Below are 27,644 nucleotides of genomic sequence, written 5' to 3'. Positions count from 1 at the left end.
CGCAGTACTACTCAGACCGCTGCTTCTGGCTTTAGGTGTTTGGATGTGGAGTGCTTGCAGATTTGAGGAATTCAGATTTTCAGCTTCTTACTGAATGGTATCACTATAGTTAAGGACATGTTACAGCCTAAAATATTCAATCAAAAGACAGTATTTGTTTTTACCCAGAATGGGAGAAAAGTAAAGGGTTCTTGAGTCATGTATCAAATCAGCTGCCTCATTTATAAATTCTCTAGTAACAACCTTCTGACTCACGATGCATGCCAGGATTGAATAACTACATTCCTCAGCAAGAGTTAAAATTATGGGAGTTTTGAGGATGTGTTTCCTTCACAGAGGTACTTAGTTAAATTATATCATTTAACAAGAGTGCCTACAAAGTGGTAAAATTATTGGCTGCATTATTAATATTACGGCAATCTCAGAATCTACTGCAAAAGTGGAAGTATGCTATAAAGTGTTCTGTTGGACCAAACGCAGGCCTCACAAAAAAACCACCATCCTAATCTTTCAAGACCATCAGAGACACTTTAGATAAGTAGTAGTTCTGGAACATTAGCTAACGCTCCTAAAATGCAACATCTCAATTAAAGAAAAAGAACCACTGAAAAAAATTTACCAAAGTATTTAAAAATAATTTCAATTAGTAACATTTCTTTACCACCACAGAGGAGAGAGCGCAGCCTGTAAGGTGTGGGCTGATATTGATGTAAACAAAGAAGGAATGCATTTTTTAGTAAAAGGAGGGGAAATCCTTGATTGACAGTTCTTGGGAAAAGGTTAAAAATTCAAAAGAAGTGACTGCATGTGGCTCAGAACCTAAAAGCTTTTTTCTCCTCTCAACAGAAGAGCAGTCTCAAGTAATAACTAGTTGCCATGGAGATAAGAAACTAGAGAGATCAGAGAACTCAATTTGCAGTTAAATGGGCTGGAAACAATCCTTACTACTTGGTGGAGGAAAGCGATTAAAAGCATACATGATTGCCAGAGGGAATCTTTTTCACCTAGCATTTCCCAACCTCATTAGTGAACAAGAAGTCTAAAAAAACCAAATGAAAACCCAAGGTGTCCACAGATTGAGCCCATTAAACATAATTCAGGATTTCAAACATTACTACAAATCCTTGCTATTCTGGACAACTTTGATTCTTTTTAATGGTACTTATTAGTAAATATTGGAACGAGACTAAAAGTGTGTTCAAGAACAAACTAGTATCACTGAGGGGACTGGAACTTCAGCGGGTAAAAAGAGCAGAAAAAATAGAAAAGCAACCAGAGTAAGAAACAGATTCAAGAAGTAAAAACCCGGGTTTTGAAAAATCTCTTCACAGTCAATCACTGAATACCTTTATGAGTGCTGTAAAGGGCTGCAAACGTCACCGTGAAGAAAGTTGTGGAGTATTTGCCAGCATTAACTAAATGAGGAAAGGCCCTTTTTGTGTCTCGGTATCGGCGCAGGCACTGGATGAAGCGAAGCCAAGCAGGAATGCACTGAACAATGGCCCGCACACCATATGAATATTTGTGGCAAATTTCTGGTTCTGTGAAGATTTCAAAGAAGAAAAAGTTACAATTTAAAAAAATAATTTGTTCACATCATTTAGTCACATATGGTAACCACTAGCAAGTCCATAAAAGCAAGGAGCCTGGGTTTCAGAATCATGCTTCTTTGCAACTATTATATTCTCAAACATTTTAGGGGTAGGTAAGCCAAAGAGAGAAGGTAAAATACAGAGGGGGGACCTAGTAGGAAAATGTGCCCTCTCAGATTTCTGACTGTCCTAGAATCACTTTTCTTTGAAGCGTGGTGAAACTCTAAGAAAATTAGAACACCAGTATTCTAATCAAAGGGGAAAAAAACCCTGGTTAGCTCTGTCACTTGAAACATTTGGAAAACCTACAAATACAATGGTGACTCCAGTCAATTTCATTAACTCCAAACCACTATAATATATCCACTATAGGTTGTTCATGCTCTTTTGCTCCTCTTTCTTTTTAAAAAGAGAGTGAAGGGGCTGGCCTGGTGGCGCAGTGGTTAAGTTTGTGTGCTCTGCTTTGACAGCCCACGGTTTGCAGGTTCAGATCTTGGGTGTGGACCTAGCACTGCTCGTCAAGCCATGCTGTGGCAGCATCCCACATAAAATAGAGGAAGATTGACATAGATGTTAGCTCAGTGACAATTTTCCTCAAGCAAAAAGAGGAAGACTGGCACCAGATGTTACTCAGGGCCAATCTTCCTTACAAAAAGAAAAAAGAAAAAAAAAGAGTGGAGCGTGTATTTTTAAATGAGAGAATGGAGTTGGTAAATCAATTTTTCTTCAAATTCTGGGACTGTATAATAGTGGGATCAACCTACAACAGAGTTGTGATCTGCTGGCAATCAATGAAAATGTGTTGGCACTGACTTCTTCAACTTCTGTTAATCAGATGTTACATAATTTGTCTAAATTTGGTCTTTGTCATTAAGGGAAAATTCCTTAATAACTTGAACTCCTGGCATAAACTAAGAGTGGGAAAAACAGCCAGAAGAAAAACAAGGTCCCTAATAAGAACTGAAAAACAATCTATAATGTCTTTCTCAAAGCACTTGACCTAACTGAATAATCAGTGTTTCTGATCACTGTAAAGCAGTCCTACGATGGCAGTTGTTGGCAATAAAGCATTTGTGATATAACTACCAATGCACTAGAACTTTTTTTTTAGTTTTAGAATTCTTTAAGTATAAAGTTGTAAATCTCTTGGCAAATGGATGGCTAAAATCCTAACACACAATTTATGAGCCAAATTATACCAGATAAAGAGATTGCTAAAAAAGTGCCAAGTACATTTAATTAATTTTATAATATTATTGGATGAGTTTTCACCATGATCTTAAATTTTGCAGTTATCATTCCCAATATTTCTTGGTTTACATTGGCAGTTTAGTAGTGTGGATTCACATTCATACCCTACCTTCTGAATCATTTGGCAACAGGCCCTCACTTTCATCCCATTTGAGCTCAAAACTGTAGAAGCAGATCATATATTCCAGGTCCATCAGTATCACTGACAGGCTGTTCAGCTGATCGGCCAGCCAGAAATCAGCAAAGCCTACCTTATGGAAGGGGGCCGTAAATACTCGAAACTGGGAGAAAGAAAAAAATCAGAAAACATAGAAACAATTCATATTAAATTTCTCTATTTCATGTCCGACCATGCACCATGATTACTTTATCTGATAAAATGAAAATCAATGAACCAATCATACAGGAACCTGGCAACAGTGGCTAGGTTGAGAATTAGAAGTGAAGGGAATGAGTTGAATGGATAACTAAGAAAGAAACTAAAAGGAGGAAAAGGGCAGGAACAGCTACAGTTAGAAAGCGGAGAGGCGGGAAGAGTTGCAGTGGAAAAGCAGAAAGTGGCAGAAAGTAGAAGCACTGAGAGGACAGCTAGCGTTAGGCTCTAGGGTAAATTTTGCTAGAGACCAATTGCCATAATAATTCCTGAAATGTTCGCCCACCTTAGCTGGGATAGGAGCTTAGCTAATGAATACAAAGCTCTTCCTGTCTACAAAGGATAGAAAAGGAAGGATGGTACATCACCTGAAGCATGCCTTATTCTCTAACCAAAGTCACTTTCATTTCACTAATGCCATGGTGATCATTGTATTTGTCTTAAAATTATGCCAGAAAAATCAGCCCACATCCCACTGTTATGAAAACAATGATAAATGAATTTAGGCTAAATGTATTGAGCACTAATGCATGGTGTGTATTTTTCCCATAATGCCTTTCTCATAATCCATTAACTACAACAATTCTATAAGCTGGGTACTATTCATATCACCATTTTACAGAAGACCTACAACAAACTCATTCTGACCTATCTGTGGAGGTCTGTTTACCACTGCAAAAGGAAATCCTGGCATTGCAGAGAGAGGAAAGATTGGATACTAATGCAAATCACCAGAAATAGACTCAAATTGTACAGAATGCCTTGAGAGGCCTTGACTGAAGTAAAGACGGGATGAAGGCAGCTTTAGTCCTCATCCTGTCAGACCCTTTCTACCTTATACAGGCAAAAACAGACTCTTAAAACAAGGCATTCTGACAAAGCAGCAGTTCTGAGAAAATGAGTCTAAACCTGTAGCTCTCTTGCCGTCTAGCTACATTCACTTCATAGACACATTCAGCCTGGGAGTCTATAGCTATCTACTCTCAGGCTTGGCTGGTTCTTTCTACCCTTTCTCTAAATATTTCCTTTTATTATTTCAGGCAGCTAAACGGCTATATTACAAATCAATTCTGGGTGTCAACTATCTATGACAGATATTACTTTGGAGCTTTGGAAGTCAGACCAGGTTTGTATAGGACACAATGGAGGCTTTGAGACATTATTTTCTAGAGCTGATATATTTTGAGTCCATGGCTTGGTCTCTTGGTCACTCTCTTATTCTTCAATAAGTTGTGCAATAAGCCAGAGACACAAGCTATACCGTTCGCAACCATAAGCTCCAGATATGGCTTTTGCGGGGAGAGGGTTAGGGGTTGAGATGTTAGTCATCTATGCACAAAGAGGTTTTGGTGCCAGTTTATATTGTATTTTAAGATACTCTAGGGTGCAGAATGGACTTAAAGGATTCAAACAGACAGAAACAAAAGGATAGTTTAGGATAAAACACCAAAGGATCAGGAAGTCTAACTCAATTTCTAGTCATGGACTTCTGTGAAACTGGTAGCCTAGGGCAAATTTCTTCTTTCTAACTGATGTGAGACAGACTGCTATTAGCCTCACAATCTGCCACAACCAGCCTCAAAACCTAGCTAATACAGAAAATTTCCATAAGAGCAGAAGAAGAGGAGAATGCATTAAATAAGAAACAAAGAATTGGAGGGATGGGACTGGAAAAGGACGGGAATGGCATAAAAATAAAAACTGGGGGGAAGGGAAAATTTACAGAAGAGAGAAGATGAACAAAGGAAGAAAAGAGGGAGTAGTAAATGTTGGTATAATACAACTAATGAAGGAAAGAAGATAATTATAGTTATTCATGCATTTAACAAAGACATTAAGTATTTACTATACGTCAAGCATTGTGGAGGTACAAAGATTAATAAAACAATCTCTACTCTCAAAACCCTCAAAGACCCACAGTTTGGTTGGGCAAATAAATATCTAAAGAAATAACGATAGTACTATGTAGTAAGTTCTATTACAACTATACATACAAAATGCCCTGGAAATACAAAGAAGGGAGCTAGTAGCTTGGTCAGAGGTAGGGTGAGGGGAGAGGAAATAAACAGATTATACCTAACTCCCTGGCATTTACACATAGTCAACTTCATCTCAGATTTATCTGAACTTTCTTGTTCGTGTGAGAATTCTCCTTCTCCCTTTCTTATTCTGGCTGAGGCCTTTCACTTTTTACCTTTTTTGATTTTGACTAAAATGGTAATAATTCATCGAGTAACAGTATTAAGAAAGCTAGAGACAATTATGGCTATCTGATGTTTTACCTACATACACAAAAAAGTCACCAATAAGTTATTACAAAGAATATACACTAACATCATCTTCTAAGTTAATGCAGATAAACAGTTAAGGAGACCAAGTTTTAATTTCTACTTTTGAGAAGCTTGTAAATAATTACATTCTTTCCAAATGTGATTTTTTATATTTCATTAGTTGGATCCACTAGATAAAAGTTAAATATCTTAGATAAAGTGACTGACAGGTCTAACTGTTAAATGTTAGTGTTTAAGGGCGCAAACTATGGTGCCAGACTGCCTGGGCTAATATCGCATCTCCATTACATACTGGCTGTATAACCTTATTTAACTTCTAACCCAGGTTTCTTCATTTATAAAATGTAGATTAATAGCCAACCTCATGGGTTATTAAAAGGATTAAAAAAATTAATACATATAAAATGTCCAGAACAGTGCATTATTAAATGAAAACATCTCTCTAATCTATTCTTATAGTAGAGATGTGTGTAAAAATGCTACTATACAATAAAGAAAATATTGGAAAAACCAATTTCCAAATTATATAGAAAAGAATTCTAATTTAAAAACTTTAAGTAGTCTTCTATAAGAATAAATTGATATTTTTGTTTAGAAAATCTGAGGCACTGTTTACACTTCCTAACTGGATTTCTGACTAGGGCAGATACAGATCCAGGGAGAGGATATATAACCTAATGAACATAAATAAACTGTACTAATTTGACATACAATATGCATATCAAAATAAACTAATCTCTTATAAACATTTTTTTAGTTTTTTTTGGGAGGAAGGGAATAGCGTGTATCACTTCCACAGATTCAAATTAAATATGGATATAAATGGCACCCAGTGCCTACCACTACAGCCAAGTGCCATATGTTCTTTTCCCACTAAAAAGCAAAACAAAAAAAGAAAGAAGTAGGGGCCAGCCTGGTAGTGTAGTGGTTAAGTTCATGTGCTCTGCTTTGGCAGCCTAGGGTTTGCAGGTTTGGATCCCGGGAGAGGACCTACACACTACTCATCAAGCCACGCTGTGGCAGCGTCCCATATACAAAAAAATAGAGGAGGATTGGCATAGATGTTAGCTCAGGGACAATCCTCCTCAAGCAAAAAGAGAAAGATTAGTGACAGATCTTAGCTCCGGGACAATCCTCCTCACCAAAAAAAAGAAAGAAAGAAGGAAACGTAGTTTCACTTTAGGATGAGGTTTTAAAAAAAGCTCTATCAGACTAAAGAGCTTCTGCAAGGCAAAAGAAACTAGGATCAAAACAAAGAGACAACCCACCAACTGGGAGAAAATATTTGCAAATCATATATCTGACAAGGAGTTAATCTCCATAATATATAAGGAACTCATACAACTGAACAATAAAAAAACAAACAGCCCGATCAAAAAATGGGCAGAGGATATGAACTGACATTTTTCCAAAAAAGATATACAGATGGCCCATAAACACATGAAAAGATGTTCAACATCACTAATCAGTAGGGAAATGCAAATCAAAACTACACTAAGATACCACCTTACACCTGTTAAAGTGGCTATCATCACTAAGACTAAAAATAACAAACGTTGGAGAGGGTGTGGAGAGAAGGGAACCCTCACACACTGCTGGTGGGAATTCAAACTGGTGCAGCCACTATGGAAAACAGTATGGAGATTCCTCAGAAAACTAAAAATAGAACTACCGTATGACCCAGCTATCCCACTACTGGGTATCTACCCAAACAACTTGAAATCAACCATCCAAAGTAACATATGCACCCCTATGTTCATTGCAGCACTATTCATCACAGCCAAGACATGGAAACAATCCAAGTGCCCAGCAACTGATGATTGGATAAAGAAGATGTGGTATATATCTACAATGGAATACTACTCAGTCATAAAAAAAGACAAATTTATCCCATTTGCAACAACATGGAAGGACCTGGAAGGAATTATGCTAAGCAAAATAAGCCAGACTGAGACAGACAAACACCAGATGATTTTACTCATATGTGGAATATGAACAAATACATGAACAAAGAAAACAATTCAGTGGTTACCAGGGGAAGGGGGGTCGGGGGTGGGCACAGTGGGTGAAGGGGAGCACTTACGTGGTGACAGTCAAGAAATAATGTACACCTGGAATCTCACATTGATGTAAATTATTATGAACTCAATAAACAAAAAAAAGCTCTATCAGAGAAACACAAACAGGGTGAAACATTCTTCTTAGCTCACTAAAAATAAGTCTAAGGGTAAGTTTTTTCAGTGAGTTTTGAATTAAAATAAGACAAATCAATTAATATTAAAATGATCTATATACAACATTTTTCCTGTTTACAATTACTAGGAAAATTCAACAAACCACAGTGCTTCTCTCTGTATTTCACTGCTTCTGATAGTACATTTTATTATTCTAGTATTCCTTATTCTATCATCATTGCCTACCTATTCCATCAACAAGTCCTCACTTATTAACACACGGCAGATGCATAGATAAACATCTACTCAATAGGGAAACGTTTTGCTAATAAGAGTAACTGGTCATGCATGAATCACAGTTTACTATTTACATAAAGAAGGATGCACAGGGGAAATGCTCACTTAGCACACAATGAACACAACTGTATTATCCTGTTTTTGCAATAATGCAATCATATTAACACCTGAGTTTTTTGAGACTTTCAAACCTCATTTCAAAAGAACTTTATAGAGATTTCACAATAACTGAGTCAGGAAACAATAGATCTTTATAACCTTAAAGGTACTTCTTTGTAACCAGACGAATACTACAATTTTAATGCAAATAACTGTTTAAAAGCTCCACAAAATCTAGTGACAAAATGACAATCTCAAAATAAGAAAGGTAATCCAATATCGTCATACTAAAAGGAAATGATTTATTTTTAGTATAAATCTCAAGAGAGAAAAAAAGGCTCAAACTTTTCTTCTGTCTTGAAAAAACTCCTGTAAAAGCATGTTTTCTAGAAGATGACAGAACATATTAAAGGTGATGGTATGCTTATAACTTATCAAAATATTCTTGTACATCTAAATTCCACACTCAGAAAATTCAAACCCAAAGTTAGGCCCAGAGGAGCTGCACTTAAAGGAAATGATTTGCTTATTTATTTATTTATATTTAATTAAATTGGAGGAAAAGAGGAAGATTCTCAATTTGTGACAAAAATCCTACAGGGAGAAATAAGAAATACAAACGAATAACAATCAACTTTGGAAAAAAAGTCAATCAAGGAGATTTGGCCATTTTCTTTTCCTGATTGCTATAAATACTTATCTATATGGGAACATAGGTTGCTTTTTACTTGTTGAGCGCTTATTACACAGTTTTTAATAGGAAAGCCATATTTTATGTTTTCAGATTTAAAAAATTTAGTTAATGCTATATATAGGGAGTGTATTGTTAAGAACAAAAAAAAAATCTGCTAACCCTAAGGGGCATACAAAAGGAAAAAAAATAAAAACTACAGTTTTCAAAGTGGTATACTCTATATAAGATGATAAACAAGTGAAGCAAATATAGGAATTTTGAAAGTTTGTGTAGAGATTGGTCAATTTAATTACTAATTTTCACTGTATTGTTATTCATAATTTAGGAAACAATTATATGAAAGCATTCACAATTGATTTTCAAAATAGAGCTGGTTTTATATAGGAGTAAGCAGAAGTCCCTTCTCAGAGCTATCTTTACAATATCACAAAAAATACAGCTACCGTTCTCGAAAGAAATTCTCTATCATAATGCTGAGACTGCATGACTTTGAGAGCATTAGGAAATAGGTAAAATGGGGGCCAGCCCAGGGTGGCCTAGTGGTTAAGTTCAGCATCCTCCACTTTGGCAGCCCAGGTTTGGTTCCAGGGTGCGGACCTATACAGCTCTTTTAGTGGCCATGGTGTGCTGACGGCCCACATACTAAAAAATAGAGGAAGACTGGCATGGATGTTAGCTCAGGGCCAATCTTCCTCAACAACAGCACAAAGAAATATGTCAAGTGGAAGAAGACACAGAATTTATTATAAACCAGAATCAAAGTCGGTTTCTCAAACTAAACTTGGTGATCTGGCAAGATATTCCTACCGCTTTTAGAGAACCAATCTTTCGTTACATAAAAATGTTTGGTTGACTACTTATACTAATATAACAGGAAAATAATAGTTTTACCACTTTTAAAAAAAGGAAACAAATTATATGTTATCACAGCTGATTAAATAATGAAGCAATTAAATTAATCATGAACTAATTATTATTAACTTGCAAAATCATTTCAACACCTGGACACTTTATACTCCATTTTGGGAGGAAAAAATGCATGAGTGCTCTTCCCAGGACCACTGCATTGTGCATTGTCAGGGGTACAGTCACGCTATGTTCTTTGCCCCTGGAACTGGGACATCACATAGACTACAATGTGAACCATGCCTTCTGAAGCTGTATAATATAGCAGTGTTGATTTCATCCTAGAGGAAGCCAATGATCAATATACCACTCTAAAAACGGTACACAAGTTTCTGGACTTACCAGCAGTTTAAGCAGCCAAAACCGGGATTTATAATAGAAAGTTTTGGTGGGATTGATAAGAAAGAAAACCATAAATCCATAAAGGACAAGTGGATACACATATGTGGGTATGACACTAACTGGAGCAAAGAAGCATGCCAGAAGGCTCAGGCACCACAATATCCCAAGGAATCCAGCGATCTGATAAAGGACGGGAAAGACAGAGAAAATTGTTATTTTTATCTTTACCATTACTCACAAATATCTTCAATTTATTAAACAAAGCTAAGAAAAATGTTTACTTATTGACTCAATGCTCTTCAAGTAGAAGATGGATTTTAATACTTACTAAACCAGCTATATAGCTAATGCAAACTATACTTGTGGGACTTTATGTCTTGCTTTGATTACCTCAAAGAGATGTTGATGAGACAAATTGCTTCTTGGATTAAGTTCAAAGATGAGCACATGATTTACTCCAGCCTGTCTCCAACCATATGTGTTGATGCCCAGTAGAAAAAGGAATTCAATCAGAAGAAAGCCACCCCGATAGATTCTTATCAAGGGCCATATACTTCTATCTGTTTCAAGTTTAAATATAGCTGAAAGAATATTAATTGATTGGTTAGTCAGAAAATTCATAATGTCTCCTTTAATTGTCTTTTCTCTTTATTCTCAATAATAGAGCCCTGGCAGAGGAATTTTTCATAAATAAAATCTAAACCTAAATTATCTCAAGAGCCTGATAAAATTGCCTGCAGTTTCTTTCCCCATTCATTTCACTCTGCAGATTTCCACCACAACAATTTTCCTAAAATTTTACTTTTAGCATGTTAGTCCATTATTCCATTAGTTTTGCATAAATGTATAAAGCCAATGAAAGTTTTCGCACTTAAGTGAAATTACCAGATTAATAACTTTAAAGGGCTACTCTAACTGTTATGTGAAGAATAGACTACAACGTAACAAGTTAAGTAGCAAGAAGATTAATTAGGAGGTTATAAACAAAAAACTATATATAATTTTACATCCTGATTCCTAAGGAAAGACCACTGATACATTACAATAGTCAGGAAACAAAAATAATAAATAGAAATCCCAAAGAATGCTCAAAAAACTCGTAGAGCTAATAAAGTCAGCAAAGTTGCAGAGTATACAAGATCAACATACAAAATTCAGTTGTCTTTGTATATACTAGCAATGAACAACCTGAAATGAAATTAAGAAAAAAATTCTAATTTCAACAGCACTCAAAAGAATACTACATCTAGGAATAAATTTAACCAAGGAGGTGACGGACGTGTACATTGAAAACTACAAAACATTGCTGAAAGAAATCCTGTGTTTATGGATTAGAAGACTTGATATCGTTAAGATGGTAATACTTCTCAAAGTGTTCTTCAGATTTAATACAACCCACAGAAAAATTCCAACGGTCTTTTTTTAATAGAAATAGAAAGCTGATCCTCAAATTCATGTGGATTACAAGAGGCCTCAGATAGACAAAACATTTTGAAAAAGAAGATACAAAGTTAGAGGACTCACATTTCACGGTTTCAAAATTTACAACAAAACAGTGTGGTGCTGGCATAAAAATAGACACGTAGACAAAAATGGAACAGAATTGAGAGTTCAGAAATAACTGTATACATCTATGGCTGGTCGATTTTCAACAAGAGGGCCAAGACTATTCAATGCAAAAGAATATTCTCTTCAACAAATGGTTCTGGGACAACTGGATAGCCTCATGCAAAAGGATGAAATTGAACCCCCTACCTCATACCATACAAAAAAATTAGTTCAAAATGGATCAATGACCTAAATATAAGAGCTAAAATTATAAAACTCTTTTTTCATGATCTTGGATTTGGCAATGTATTCTTAGACATGACACCAAAACATGAGTAACAAAAGAAAAAAATAGATTCAGTGGACTTCGTCAAAATTAAAAACTTTAGTGCGTCAAAGGACATTATCAAGAAACGAAAAGACAATCTATAGAATGGGAGAAAATATTTGCAAATCCTATATCTTATAAGGGTCTCCTATTAGACTATATAAAGAACTCTTGTAACTTAACAATAAAACAGCTCAATTAAAAATTGTGCAAAGGGGGCTGGCCCAGTGGTGCAGTGGTTAAGTGCGCAGGTTCCACTTCAGCAGCCCAGGGTTCGCCAGTTCAGATCCTGGATGTGGACATGGCACCACAAGCTGTGGCAGGTGTCCCACATATAAAGTAGAGGAAGATGGGCATGGATGTTAGTTCAGGGCCAGTCTTCAAGAACAAAAAAAAAGAGGAGTGGCAGCAGATGTTAGCTCAGGGCTAATCTTCCTCAAAAAAAAGAAAAAATTGGGCAAAGGACTTGGATAGACATTTTTCCAAAGAAAACACAGAAACAGCCAACAAGCACATGAAAAGATGTTCAATATCATTAGTCATTAGGGAAATGCAAATCAAAACCATAACAAGATACCACTTCATACCCACTAAGAAGGCTATAATTAGAACAAAAAGGAAAATCACAAGTGTTGGTGAGGATGTGGAGAAAATGGAACCCGTAGAAATTGCTCACAGGAAGAGAAAATGGTGCAGCCTCTGTAGAAAACAATTGGTGGTACCTCAGAAAGTTAAACATAGAATTATAACTGAGCAATTCCACTCCTAGGTATATATCCAGAAGAACTGAAAAGAGGTACAAAGCCATGCACACACATGTTCATAGCAGCAAAATTCACATTAGCCAAAGAGCAGAAACAACCCAGCATAGTATATGTTCAGTTTTGGTAGATATTACCAAACGGTTCTCCAGTGTTGTACCCATTTTCACTCATTCATTTTAAAATCTTCATGGTATTCCATTGTATAAAAGTAATATTTATTTACTTAGTTCCCAACTGATGGACATTTGAATGGTTTCCAGGATTTTGCTATCATAAACAACGTGGCAATGAATACCCTCCTCCTTTCATATGTGTCTTTGCACCCACATACAACTGTTTGTGGGATAAATTTCTAGAAATAAAATTGCTTGATCAAGGTGACTGTATTAAAAAATTTTTCATATATTGCCCAATTTTTCTCTACAATAACCAACTCTTACTACTAGTGTATGAGTACCTGCTATTTCACACCCCTATATTTACTTTAAATGGTCACACTCTTATCTTTGTCAAACCAAAAAGTGAAATGTGGTATACTGTTACTGTATCAAATTAAGTAAAAGTTACTAGGACTCTATAAGAGAACAAATTTAAAAAAATCTAAACAGGCAACTTTTCATCTTCATGAAACTAAATGTCTGGAATATGTGATTTTCAGACAAATTATTAAACACCAGGTCACGTCCCCTTGAGAAACTACAGCAATTATGCACATTATTTTTTTTTATGTGAATGTTTGTAAAAAAGAATCATGCTTGTACATGCATTACTACTGCTGTGTTTCTCTCTCAACTCTCCACACCGTTATCTTTTAAGCACCCTCTGGGAGATAAATAAGGATAGACAGCTGGCTTTAACTATATTTACCTTTTCTCCCCTGTACACACACAAAGATCAAACAAAGAAGGGTGCTGAGATGAAAGAACATAATGCACAACACTAAATGCATAAACCACACACATTAAATAAATCAGACTGTTTCAAAAAAAACATAGTCTATATTCACAAAAGAAAAAAACCTCACTTGTCCTTGAATTTTAAAAAACTTCTTTTCAATTCATTCACATAAAAAGAATGAAGTTTTCTTTTTCTTATTTTAATGATGATGATGATGCTATTACCACGCTCATCTTGGAAATAAAAGAAAAAATTCCACACACAAACAACTAGTTTTTCCCACAGAAAGAAACAACTCCCATCACATAGACCGTATACTCGACATTGGTGCAGTGCTTCAGGACTATAAGCATGTTTTACTGAGAGTTCTTAGATGATCTCTATGAACTGATCTCAAGCTATCTTTTCACTCTTATCATCTAAGACTCTCCTTCACCCTAGGTGCATTTATCACTTCTCTCCTTCATAATCCACTCCCTCCTCCTATGCCCCATCCTCTACCTATTCAACTAAATCTCTGCTCAACTGTTTCCTTCTCTTGGAATGCTTTCATTCCATCAACGTCCAGCATAAACGCCATTTCTTCCATAAAGTCTTCCCTAATGCTCTCATTTAAAAGTAATCATTTGTTCCTTTGCTTAGAACATCTAACACTTTCCATCTTATGTTATTATTGTCTTAATCTCCCTGACATAACACTAGGCTTCCTAAGGAAAGGGATTCTCTTTTCTATCTTAAGACTCATGGGTATCAAGCATAATTGTGAGACACATAAAATTTAGTTGTTTAATGAAGGAATTCTAAAACAACCTTGTAAATTTAAGGTATTAAGCTCATTTAACAAATGAGAAAATTGTTTCAGAAAAGTTAAGTGATGTCCTTAAAACCAAAACAACTGACAAACTGTGGAGCTGGGACTGAAACCAAGGCAAGGCCTTTTGAATCCAAGTCAGTGTTGCTTCCACAACAGCTAGCTTGATAATCTTGGGCTAGGTTTTTTATGGTCGTATCTTCATGTATTCTATCTAAATAGACTGCATTCACCTAAACAAACAGAACTAGATTAAAATACGACCATAAATTATACCAATATTAGATCATGAGCTTACAGTAGACCATGATTATTAGAGTTAATTTTTAGTATTTGGTGGGAAGGAGAACTGTAGAAATACAAATGAAAACACATTGTAATAGGTAAAGTTCACATGCTCTCGAAAAGCCATTACAACTTAGGTTATAATTTCATAATGTACAATTGACAATCTTAATTAAGAAGAATGTTTATGAGAAATGAGTTCAGTACCGTATTTCCTAAACATCTGCTATATGTCTGGCACTCTGCTAGGAACTTGAAATACAAAAATGAAAAATATACAGTTCTTGCAGTCAGGAATAAGGATAACAGTAATATAGACCTTCCTTGTTCAGGCAGTATTATGATTACTCAAAGTCCAAAACAGAATATAATGGATATTTATTCACTAACATCTAAGTCATGTATTCTTTGCAGACTTCACTAAGCATAATTTATTAATGATTAATGATAATAAGGTTTTTTCTTTTGTAAATATAGATTGTGTTTTTTTGAAACAGTCTGATTTATTTAATGTGTGTGGTTTATGCATTTCACGTTGTGCATTATGTTCTTTCACCTCAGAACCCTTCTGTTTGATCTTTGTGTGTGTATAAGGGAGAAAGGGTAAATATAGTTAAAGCTAGCTGTCTATCCTTATTTATCTCCCAGAGGGTACTTAATGATAGCTATCATTATAAGCATAAGTACACAGGCTCTTGAGGTATACCAGGATTTTTGACCTTAATTAAAAGCCCTCTACTGCAAGAACCTTTGAGTCTGTCTTCTTGCTGTTTGTGTGTGTGTTTTCTGTATATCATTTGATTTCATCTCTGTCCTTCTCTTCCATCCATTCAAATTTTCACCAATATTTTTTGAACCCACACTATGTCCTAGGCAGTGATCTATGTGCTGGAAATATAATGGTGAACAAGAGAGACAAGAACCTTACATTCCAGTGGGAAAACAGATAAGAAACATAAATATGCAATATTATGTCATATAATTACAAGTACTCTGATGAAAACTAATGTAGGCTAAAGGGATAGAACACGGTATGTTAGTGTAGGGTGATCAGGTGAGGCCTTACTGAGGAGGTGGCATTTGAATAGAGACTATAAGAAGTGAGAGAGTAAGCCTGGTAGACATCTTGGGGAAGAGCCTTTTAGGCAAATGCAAGGGCTCACAGCTGGGAGTGAAGGAAGAGTAACAACACAAGAGTGGATGGAAACAGTAAAACTAAGAGAAACTGAATGTGAGAGGACGCTAGGATACAAGGTCAGAAAGACCCCTAAGAGTGAGATCCTGTAGGGTCTCATAGGCCATAGTAAGAAGTTTCAATTTTATTGTGAGAGAAGCCTTTTTTTTTAAATTTTGATTTTGATTTTGAAGAGGAGAGTGACATGATCTACCTTATATTAAAAAAAAGACATTAGTGGCTATAAGGAGGCAAGAGTGGCTGCAGGGAGACAAGTTCAGAAACTGTTGCAGTATACTAAGTAAGAAATGGTTGCTTAGACAAGGGTAACACTGGTGGAGGTGGTCAGATTCAGGATATATTTTGAAGACAGAGCAGTAGGATTTGCTGATGGATTGAAGATGGGGTATCAGGGAAGACAGATGCTAAAGGTTTTTGGCTTGAGAAATTCACGAACGGTGAGGCCATATGGAAGGGAAAGCATATGTGGAGGTAAAAAAAAAAATACATCCATATGAGTTTGAGATGCCTATTGGACACCCAAGTAGCCAATTAGATATCCTTCAGAGGAAAAAGTATATATACTTGGGGGTCATTAGCATATAGATGCTATCTATCTAGGCTTGAATAAGACGGCGTGGGTAGGAAATGAATGTAGACATTCTCTACAGAGATTTGAGGATTGAGCCCAGTGGTACTCCCCAACATTTAGACGTCACAAAAAAAGAAGAGCTGGCAAAGGAGACTGGGAAAGAACTGCCAGGGAAGTTTAATAGGAAAACTAGCAGAGTGCAATTTCCTAGCAAAACCAATTGAAGGAAGAATTTCAAGAAGAGATCAACAACATCAAATGCTGCTCAGGGGTATGTCAAATTCTGTTGGGAGGTTTAGTAAGATTATGCCTCCCTTGCTGTTAGATTATTTCTTGATGTTAGGAGTGTACTTGCTTCTAGCAATTCCTCCTACCTCTTTCTGACTTACAACTGCTATTGACTAGGAAATTATATAACCAACATTCTTAAAATTATATGCAAAGTAATTATAAATAGGTTCTGGAAAGAATGTGAGTCTCCAAAAAGCAAAGTGAATGAGCTTTAGTATATGAATTTTGTAATATCTTATTTACTCTCATCCATAATCAAAGGAGCTGGGGTTCTTGATAACCAAACTCTGAAAAAGTCTGAAGAAGTTGTACATAAAAACCGGAAAATGATGGAGAGTAAGAAGTCATAAACTAGCAATATTTTAAAGGATAACTATACCCAAAGGGAAAACCAAACCAAAACAAATGACCAAATCCCTCTTCCTGAACACATCATTTCTAAGAACAAAATACTTAGCCCTGACAGATCTCTTTCAGTAGCTTTAGTAGTTGCAAGCTTGATTTCTTACAGAGGGACAGAATACGACAAAGGCATATTAGTAAGAATAATTTAATTCAAAATTTAAACTACTTACCGGCAAGCACAAGGGTAATATTCAGTACAATGAATATTCCACAAAATAGGCCAACTCTAAAAGTAGTCCATGCTGGTGCAGGCTGTGGACAGAAAAACAGCACTTTGGGTATAGGGCAAAATACTGAATACATTCAGTATAAGCTGTAATAAATCAGTAGTATGAGCCTGAAAATTCTACCACAAAAACAAAAATATTTTATGATCTGAATTTTTATAAATCTGAACAGATAACATCCTTCATCATTCTATAATACTAGAAGAGAGTTGTCAGTTATTCGAATTCTTTTTCAGAAATCTGAGTCACTAAATGAAAAAGATTATAATCTTAGGCATCAAATTATATATATATATATACACACACTGGGTTTTTCTTACAGGAGAGATTTAAGATGAAATTTCATTTTTACAATGTATATCTCTTTAAACTTTCTAACTCAGTATTACTCAATTAGAGTTCACATAATTGGTACTATGAATAATAATTAGAGAAAATGGTAAAAATAAGAACACTTATTTTCTGATAGTACTTACACTATTATACTGAGGTAATTTAAAGTGAATTTTTAAGTATACACTAGAGATTCTCAAGAGACTGGCGTATCAGAATCTCAAGCTACAGTAGGTTAAGTAGCTTAAGAATCTTAAGCTACAGGGTCTGTAGCTTAAAAAATATTTTTCTCTACTATAATGTAATTTTATATTTAGAAAATGATTTTTAAAATCTATTTTCTAAAATAAATAAAGGAAAGTGCCTGATATTTTAAACGTAAAGGGATGAAAAACATGGAGAGAGAGAATCTTATGGATTTAAATATTTGCTATAAATGTTACTAAAAACTTTTGTCATTGTTAGAGATGATATTACACTTAAGACACTTTAAATGTTTTCTAAAAACCTTCAAACAAAAAAAAGCACTGAGACTACCTCTGAATTATTTATCAGTAGTAGATATCTGTATTGTTAGCTTAGGACTAGCATCCTAAGCATCCAGAAGGAAGATGGTCATTTGTATTTTTCAAAAAGAATTTTCCTTAGTTTTAAAAATTATGCAATTTATCATATATACAAAAGAACAGAAATAACGATTTGGACTGTTAGAAATTAAGTAATAAAGCATACTAACCTATCGCCCATCTTCAGAAACAGAACACTTCCATTACCTTTAAAGTCCCTATCCCTACCAGATCCCAAAACCTTCCTCCTCACGAGAGAGAACCACCTCCATGTTTTCCTTTGCTTTACCACTTCTATATGCATTCCAAAATATCTTGATCTTTTAAAATTCATTTTCTTATTTTTAACTGCTTTATTGAAATATAAGTAACAGACAATAAACTGCACATATTTGAAGTATACAATTTATGCTTTTCCTCTCTGGATGCTTTAAAAATTTCTCTCTTACCTTTTATTTTCAAGCAGTTTGACTATGATATGCCTGTTTTTTTTAAACTGTTTTATTGACTAAATTGACATACAATAAACTACACATATTTGAAGTGTTAAATTTGATAAGTTTTCATACATCTAAACACCTATGAAACTATCACCATAATCAAGACAATGAACATATCTATCACCCCAAGAATTTTTTCATGCCCTTCTGTAATCTTTTTCCTCTTAACATACCTACCTCATCCTCAGGCAATCACTGATCTGCTTTCTGTCACTATATATTAGCTTACATTTTCTCTCTCTTCTTTTTCTTTTTTGAGGAAGATTAGGCCTGAGCTAACTGCTGCCAATCCTCCTCTTTTTTCTGAGGAAGACTGGCCCTGAGCTAACATCCGTGCCCATCTTCCTCTATTTTATATGTAGGACGCCTACCATAGCATGGCTTGGAAGCAGTGCCATGTCTGCACCCGGGATCCAAACCAGCGAATCCTGGGCCATGGAAGCGGAATGTATGCACTTAACCACTGAGCCACCAGGCCGGCCCCTGTTTTAGCTTACATTTTCCAGAGTCTTAGGTAAACAAAATCACACATTATGCACTCTTTTTTGAGCTGGCTTCTTTCAAGCCTAATTATTTTAAGATGCACTTATGTTGTTCCACATATCAATATTTATTCCTTTTTATTGCTGAGTAATATTCCATTGTATAGATATACCATAAATTGTTTCTCCATTCACCTGTTGATAGATATTTGGGTTGCTTCCAGTTTTAGGCCATTATGAGTAAAGCTGCTATGAACATTTGTGTACAAGTCTTTACACAGACACATGCTTTCATCTGTCTTAGGGTGAGTACCTAGGAGTACAATGGCTAGCTCATATGGTAGGTGAATGTTTAACTTTGTAAGAAACTGCCAAACTGTTTTCCAAAGTGGTTATATCATTTTACATTCCACCAGCAGCATATGAGATGTTAGAGTTCTTGTTCCTCGAATATTTAATATGTCAATCTTTTTAATTGTAGTCATTCTAATAGGTGTGTGTTAGCTCACTGTGATTTTAATTTGCATTTCTCTACTTACTAATGATACTGAGAATCTATTCACATGCTTATTTGCCACCCAAACATCATTGATTAAGTGTCTGTTCAGATCTTTCCCCCATTTTTAAGTTGAGCTGTTTGTTTTCTTATTGAGTACTGGAGTTCTTTATATATTCTGAATACAAGTCTTTTATCAGATGTTTTTGTAAATATATTCTCAGTCTGTTGCTTTTCTTTTCATTCACTTAAGATTATCTTTTGAAGAGCAGAAGTTTTTATTTTGATGAAGTGTTTTTGGTGTCATTTCTAAGAAATCTTTGCATAACCCAAAGTCACCATGACTTTCTCCTATATTTTCTTCAAAAATTTGTAGTTTTAGGTTTTCATTTAGGTGTGTAATACACTTAGAATTAACTTTTGTATATGGTGTGAAGTATGGGTGGAGTTTCTTCTTTTTTTTTCTTTTTGCATATGGAAGCCATTTGCTCCAGCACCATTTGTTGAAAAGACTATCCTTTCTCCACTGAATTGCCTTTGCATTGTTATTGACAATTAGTTGTCCATATATTTGTTGGTCTATTTTTGGACTCTCTATTCTGTTCCATTAACTTATTTGCCTCTCCTGACACTAATACCACACTATCTTGGTTATGGCAGTTTTAATAATAAGTTTGATACCAGATGTGTTAATTCTTCAACTTAGTTGTTCCAAAGTTGTTCTGGCTATCCTTGGTCCTTTGTATTTCCATATAAATTTTTTTTTGAAGATTAGCCCTGAGCTAACATCTGCTGCCAATCCTCCTCTTTTTGCTGACGAAGACTGGCCCTGAGCTAACATCCATGTCCATCTTCCTCTATTTTGTATGTGGGACACCTACCACAGCGTGGCTTGCCAAGCGGTGCCATGTCCGCACCAGGGATCCGAACTGGCGAACCCCGGGCCGCTGAAACAGAATGTGCGAACTTAACCACTGCGCCACCAGGCTGGCCCCTTCCATATAAATTTTAAAATGTGATTATCGATTATAAAAAAAAAAATTCTGTTGAGATTTTGAGTTGGACTGTGTTACATGTATAGATCAATTTAGAAAGAAATGTTATCTTAAAAATACTGGGTTTTCTAATCTATGAATATGTTATATCTCTCATATATCTTAATTTCTCTCAGCAATGATTTGTAGCTTTCAGTATAAAGGTCTTGCACATCTTTTGTCAGATATCCCTAAATATTTCATATTTTGATTATAAACAGCATTGTTTTTTAAAATTTTGATTTCCAATTATTCTTGATGGTATATAGAAATACAATTGACTTTTGTATATTGAGCTTGTATTCTGGAACCTTGCTAATAAGCTCACTTATTACTTCTAGTGACAATTCTATAGATTCATATGATTTTCTACACAGACCATCATGTCACGAGCAAAAAAAACCCCACGAGTTTTACTTTTTTTTTTTTTAAAGATTTTTCTTTTTTATTCCCAAAGCCCCACAGTACATAGTTGTATATTCTTCATTGTGGGTCCTTCTAATTGTGGCATGTGGGATGCTGCCTCAGCGTGGTTTGATGAGCAGTGCCATGTCCGCGCCCAGGATTTGAACCAACGAAACACTGGGCCACCTGCAACGGAGCGCACGAACTTAACCACTCGGCCACGGGGCCAGCCCCGCTTACTACTTTCTTTTTAATCTGAAGGCCCTTTATTTCTTTTCTTACCTTACTACACTGGCTATAATCTCAGTATAATGTTGAATAGAAGCAGTAAGAGTGCATATCCTTTTTTGTCCTTAATCAGAGAGAAAGCATTCAGTATTTCACAGTTAAGTATGGTACTAGTTCTAGGTTTTTCATAAATGCCTTTTATTAGAATGAGGAAGCTGCTTCTGTTATTGATGTCCATTCCATTGTGGTTAGAGAACAAACTTTCTTTCCATGATTTAAATCCTTTCTTTGAGACCTGTTTTATGATGTCACTTAAATGTTTTTTGGTATTACTACAGTGTAGATATCATCTGATAAATGCTTTTTCAGGTAGAACTACTACAGTTTGGATGAAGTTATGTAGTAGTCCAGCACACATGAACCACCCTCATATCATCAAGTAAATATCTCATCCTAATCATTTGGTGAGACCAAGAAGTTAGCTTGTCAATAAGAATAAACAAGAGAAGGAGTACAGGATAAGACGAGAAAGGTGGGAAGATACTACAATTCATTATGAAGTAAGATTATGAAATTAGATCATCCAGTATTTTAAAAGAAAAATAACAATAGTAATAACTACTTATAAACTTTGGCCAAAACATTTTTTTTTAATTAATGAAACTAGCATATTTTATCAGCTAAATAGATTGTGTTGATTATGAAACAGGCAAAACCAACCAACCAAACAACTGAAAGCAAATACTAACCTGAGCAGCTCCCAAAGGAGGGACACGCAAACGCTTCATAGCCTTTTGTCTATCACCATCTTCAAGTTCATTGGTCACTACAGCCTAGAAAGACACATTATTAAATTTTGACACAGGTTATACTAAACTTTAATGCATAAATAATTCTGAACCATTTATATATACGATATTCCGATAACCTCTTGGTGAATGTATAACGGTAAGGCAAAAGAAAAAAATCTGAGCAAGAATATATGTACTCAAAGCTAGCAACTAATTACAAAAGGAGAATAGAAATGAAGAACTATTTCATTAAAAATAACACATGAATGCTATTGAAAGTATGTGGCATATAAATGAAATTACTGTACCTCAGTTTCCGAGATGAGCTGGTTGATTTTTTTGCATGTATAAAATGGGGCCACTTCTACATGAGCCACTCGCCAATCTGCTCCACGAGATGTTTCCAGGATCTTGTCATGTTTTTTAAGGATTTTTCGAAACCCTGTAAAATTCAGATTCTACAGAGAGAAATAAGAAACACTACTATAATTTCCACCACCATAAAAGAAGATGAAACACAGTGAGCACTAAGCACTGACAGAGCTGACTGGATGAAGTACCGAGGAAAATAGCAATGCTTTCACAAAAGCATTTGCTACTAAAAGAATAAGACTCTTCTTTCTTATTTCATTTATTCATTTCAAGGTAGTATGCTATCAGTAACACAAAGAATCCTGGACTATGAACCCTATTATTTCTTCTTCTTTTTTTTCAGATTGGCACCTGAGCTAACGATTGTTGCCAATCTTTTCTTTTATTCTTCTCCCCACAGCCCCCCAAAATATACATAGTTGTGTATTTTAGTTGTAGGTCCTTCTAGTTGCGGCATGAGGGACACCACCTCAACATGGCCTGATAAGCGGTGCCACGTCCGTGCCCAGGATCTGAACCAGCGAAACACTGGGCTGCCGAAGCGGAGCACACAAACTTAACCACTCGGCCACAGGGTCGGCCACATGAACCCTATTATTTCTATTTCAAGTAAATTAACGGAAGTCCTAAACTCAAAACAATTTTATTTCTGTTTTCCTACATACATGTTCTCAAAAAAGCTAATTTATATCATTTTGCTTCTTTGATCAAAAGAATATTTTCAGAAAATATGTTAGATTTATCATGCACTGAATAAATTTATTAGTTCTTTGCTCTCTGAAGGACTGGCATAGCTATGTGTTTCCCTTCTACTGTGCAAGCATATAAGCATCAGTATGGAAAATGGAAGATTGTCCAGGTCTCTTAACTCATTTTGCTTCCATCCATTCTTAGTTTGGAGATGGGAGTGTAAAGAAGAGGCAGTAGAAAAAAAGTGATCATACTTACAGGGTTTTGCTGATAATGGGTAGGAGCTCAAACTTTTCCTCCATTTCTACAATATCAAAGTACTATACTTTTCTACATTCTGAAATTCAGTTGTTCTTTGATCAACATGCAAAAAAGCAGGAAACTGTGGATTTGCAAGGTTCTTTACATTAGCGGTCTCCCAGATTTGCTGATTAGATATTCCCATCAATAAAAAAACTGAGCATTACTCCAAAATTAGGCTTTGCTTGCTTGCTGGTTTATAATTTTCTTCCTCATACTTCAACGGATCATCTTAAACTCTCCTTGGGGTGCATACACCATGACTTGGAGACATCTTTCAACCAATTTTCCTTTCTCCTCATTCTCAGAGTAAATATATTCTTACAGAATAGACAGGCTCAAAGAACAGAGGATAGATCAGAACTTTTTATAATTAACAATTATTTTTGTTTTCCCAAGGAGCTTTCTGTAACAACCAAAAACAAAAGCTTCTGGGAAAGTTAATAAAATTTAACAGGGGTTATTTCCTTGCAACAGGCAAGCATAATTAACGAAATATGAAATGTTAATGTTTTATAGCATTATAAAACAGAAGAAAAATATTTTTGTTCTTTAAAAAAGTAAACTATAAAGCTATGGATAAATTTCAAAGGAAAGGAATTTCCCAGCATATAACATATATAATTACTTTTCTATTCTAAAATTATTTTCCAACTAGGTTCTTCCTTGAATGATAAAATATTAAATCACCAAAGAAAAAAGTAAAATTATGAAAAGGAGAGATGGAAATAAGTTCATGCATTAACAACTTAGATTACTACACATATAAGACTATAATTACTTTTTATTTTAAAATTCCAATATCTACCCTTGGTAATACTTTTGTTGTATAACCTTTAGTTTTTACATAGTATATCATCCTGTGATGATCCTAACCACTAATTGTAAGTAATAACCACAAGAATAAAATGGAAAAAGAATAGTGCATAAGGTCTACCTAAAACTAGGGAGATGCTGGGGCTGGCCCAGTGGCATAGTGGTTGGGTTCGCACACTCTGCTTCAGCGGCCCAGGGTTCATGGGTTCTGGATCCCAGGCTCGACCTACACACTGCTCGTCAAGCCATGCTGTTGCAGTGTCCCACACACAAAGTAGAGGAAGACTGGCACAGAAGTTAGTTCAGCAACAATCTTCCTCAAGCAAAAAGAGGAAGATTGGCAACAGACGTTAGCTCACAGCCAATCTTCCTCACCAAAAAAAAATTAAAAAGAAAAAAGATTAGGGAGATGCTTTTGCCTATTTAAATGTTTATTATTGAACAAATAATCTGTTTTTCAATAAATTCTTTATAGACTTAACTATGTAAAGAACTATAAAGAATTACAAATAAATGAATGCCCTGTATTTCCATAATTTAGTATATATAGCAGTTGAATTTTTCAGATTGGGTTTTAAAAATATGAGCAATACATTCAGTATCTACACACATTTGCTGTGATCTAATTTCTTTTCTTTTGCAAGATTTTTTAAAAAAGATTCAGTTATATTGCAGCCTCTGGATAATAAAATTGCAAGGATTCTTAGTGGGAAGTTGAAAAGTCAGTATCTTTTGTATTATTAGTGTTAGTTGCAGGAAAGTTAACTGTCCAGTTGCTTTTGTGGAAATTTTGTTATAGGTTAGGAGGAATATAAAAGCTCTTACATAGCCAACAGTAGTTGGGTAGATATATGTTATTCCTCTTTTCTACTCACCACTACCAGAGATGCCTCTAAAAATAGGAAGCAAACTGTTAGTCCTTGAGTCAAAGGCTACTCCTGAATATTGTACAAAAAGTTTTAGAAAACTAATCTCCAAAAATACAAGTCTTGCTAACTCTATTTATCACCTCTGAAACATGGTTTTTAGCCAATAAGAGCATCTGGAATCCCAATAAGAACCTAAAGAATAATGACATACTAAGGATTTCCCTTTTTGGATTGGCCCAATAGTACAGCTTAAGGTAATTCCATTTAGTATAATTTCTCAGTTACGTAAAGGTTCCATTCTCCAGGGTAAGAATCTAAGTACCTGATAGTTCTGCAGCAGGATAAGACTGAGGTAGAACTCGCTGAAGGCCAGTTTAAGGTCTTTAATATTCCTATGTTGGACACGTTCCTCATGGGACAAGTGGAAGACTGGCTTTCTGCGTTGGCGCAGAGTAGTAACACCAGTGCTTTCTTTCTGCGCATCCAGTGACGACTGAAGCTCATTCTGAAGTGTAGCAAACCTCCGCTGAGCCTCTGCGAGCTTTTCTGTAAGAAATAAAACAGAATTGTCAAATCATCAAGATAAAAAAGCTGGTAAAAATTCTCACTGTTTATGAATTTTTACTAATTATTCTAGTTTGTTTCCCTAAAATTTCTAGGAAAAGAATGTTACAACTAATATTTAGAACTGGATAGGAAAAAATGTTTTGGTATTAACACCCTCTTTTCATTCTACCCTACACTTCCCTCCCTACAAAACCTCAAGTGTACACTTTCTTTTTATAGATTATGTTATAGAACTGAAAAGCTACTAAGAGTGAGAATGCAAAATGGTACAAACGTAATTCTCAAAAGGTTAAACACAGAGTTACCTTAAGATCCACAAATTCCACTCTTAGGTATATAACCAAGAGAACTGAAACATATGTTCACACAAAAACTGGTACACATACACAAATTTATATTTCTAATAGTCAAAAAGTGGAAACAACCAAAATGTCCATTAACTGATCAAAGAGAAACAAAATGTGGTATATACATACAATGGAATATACCATAAAAAAGTATGAAGTACTGATTCATGCTACAACACAGATGAATCTTGAAGACATCATGGTAAGTGAAATAAGCCAGACTCAAAATGCCACATATTGTATGATTCCATTTATGTGAAATGTCCAGAACAGGCAAAGCCATAGAGACAGAAAGTAGATTAGTGGCTGCCAGGGTCTGGGAGGAAGGAGGAAAGAGGAATGACTGCTGATGGGTATGGAGTCTTTTGGGGTGATGAAAACGTCCTGGAGTTAGACGGTGGTGATGGTTGTACAACCATGTGAATATACTGAAAACCAGTGAATTGTATACTTTAAAACCGTGAATTTTATAATATGTGAATATCTCAAGTTTTTTAAAAAGCTATTCAGAAACTTCTCTAGTTAGTGCAGAAACAGGATTAGAATTTGGGCTCGAGATTTCTATTCAGTTGCATTTCTCACTACACCTCATTAATTCTCCAAGACACGTATTACAAGAAGAGACTAAGACTGGCAAACTATACATAAGAAAAAAAATATTTGGTGTACCTGGCTGGATTTACTTTATTTATTTATTTATTTGTGTTGTACTTACATTTAAAAATAATGCTCTTGTAACTTTTCTTCCAAGGTTACAATTTAGTACATTAAACGCAGGCAAATTTCAGTTCAAATCCTTGCCTCATCATTAACTAGCTGTATGATTTTAGTCAAGATTTTTTTTTGAAACTCTTGTAAGCCTTTCATAGATGAAATTGAGACAGTACCAATACAAAATAGAGATACTACCTCATAAAGTGGTTGTAAAGATTAAATGAAATGAAGCATAGAACATCTAACATTGCTAGCACTCAATAACAATGATAGTAATCATACAATAACAACAAAGTATTATTTACAGCTAATTCTTTCTCAAAGTTCTCCTCTTCCTTGCTTCGTATACTGCTACACTATCTTGTCACTAACTGCTTCTTCATGCTTCACTGCTCTTTCTTTTAGAGAAATTACTCCCAGAAGATGCTTCCAAGATTCATCTCCATCCTCAATCATTTACATTACTTTTCTTACATTTGAAATCTATTTATTATTTCTTGTATATCCTACGACCTCAAATTGTATTCAAAACCCAAATCATGTTTCTATTCCTCTTTCCAAGTAAATTTCATCCATCAATATCAACACCAACTACAATTGCTGAGGCGGCCCAGGAAATACTCCTTTCACTAAGGTGTAGAGAAATACATCAGTGAGGAGAGCACCTGCATCCTCAAAAAGCTCTGTGGTTGCTCTCCATTGTTGGCCAGGTATGACCATGGGAGATATGTTCGTTGAGATGGGCTCCCTGATTTCAGTGGAGATGACAGGATCCTGGAATAGAAGCGTCAGA

The 27,644-nt window shown here is 35.3% G+C and overlaps 1 protein-coding gene across 1 annotated transcript in view; it reads right to left on the bottom strand.

The window, feature by feature from the left end:
• The window catches only part of XPR1 (xenotropic and polytropic retrovirus receptor 1), a 198,600-nt gene that overhangs the window by 42,062 nt on the left and 128,894 nt on the right, over nt 1-27,644 (bottom strand). Inside the window, exons 4-11 of the mRNA XM_023640652.2 lie at nt 25,546-25,769; nt 22,485-22,634; nt 22,135-22,218; nt 17,285-17,366; nt 10,410-10,600; nt 10,020-10,199; nt 2,953-3,124; nt 1,347-1,541 (exon numbers count right to left, since the gene is read on the bottom strand). Coding sequence (XP_023496420.2) covers nt 1,347-1,541; nt 2,953-3,124; nt 10,020-10,199; nt 10,410-10,600; nt 17,285-17,366; nt 22,135-22,218; nt 22,485-22,634; nt 25,546-25,769 — 1,278 coding nt within the window. The remainder of the gene's footprint in view (nt 1-1,346; nt 1,542-2,952; nt 3,125-10,019; nt 10,200-10,409; nt 10,601-17,284; nt 17,367-22,134; nt 22,219-22,484; nt 22,635-25,545; nt 25,770-27,644) is intronic.

Source organism: Equus caballus, chromosome 5 (assembly GCF_041296265.1).
Source record: "Equus caballus isolate H_3958 breed thoroughbred chromosome 5, TB-T2T, whole genome shotgun sequence".
In the NCBI taxonomy this organism is placed as follows: Eukaryota; Metazoa; Chordata; class Mammalia; order Perissodactyla; family Equidae; genus Equus; species Equus caballus.
The sequence above is the reverse complement of the archived record's forward strand: the minus strand, read 5'-3'. Positions and strand labels throughout refer to the sequence as shown.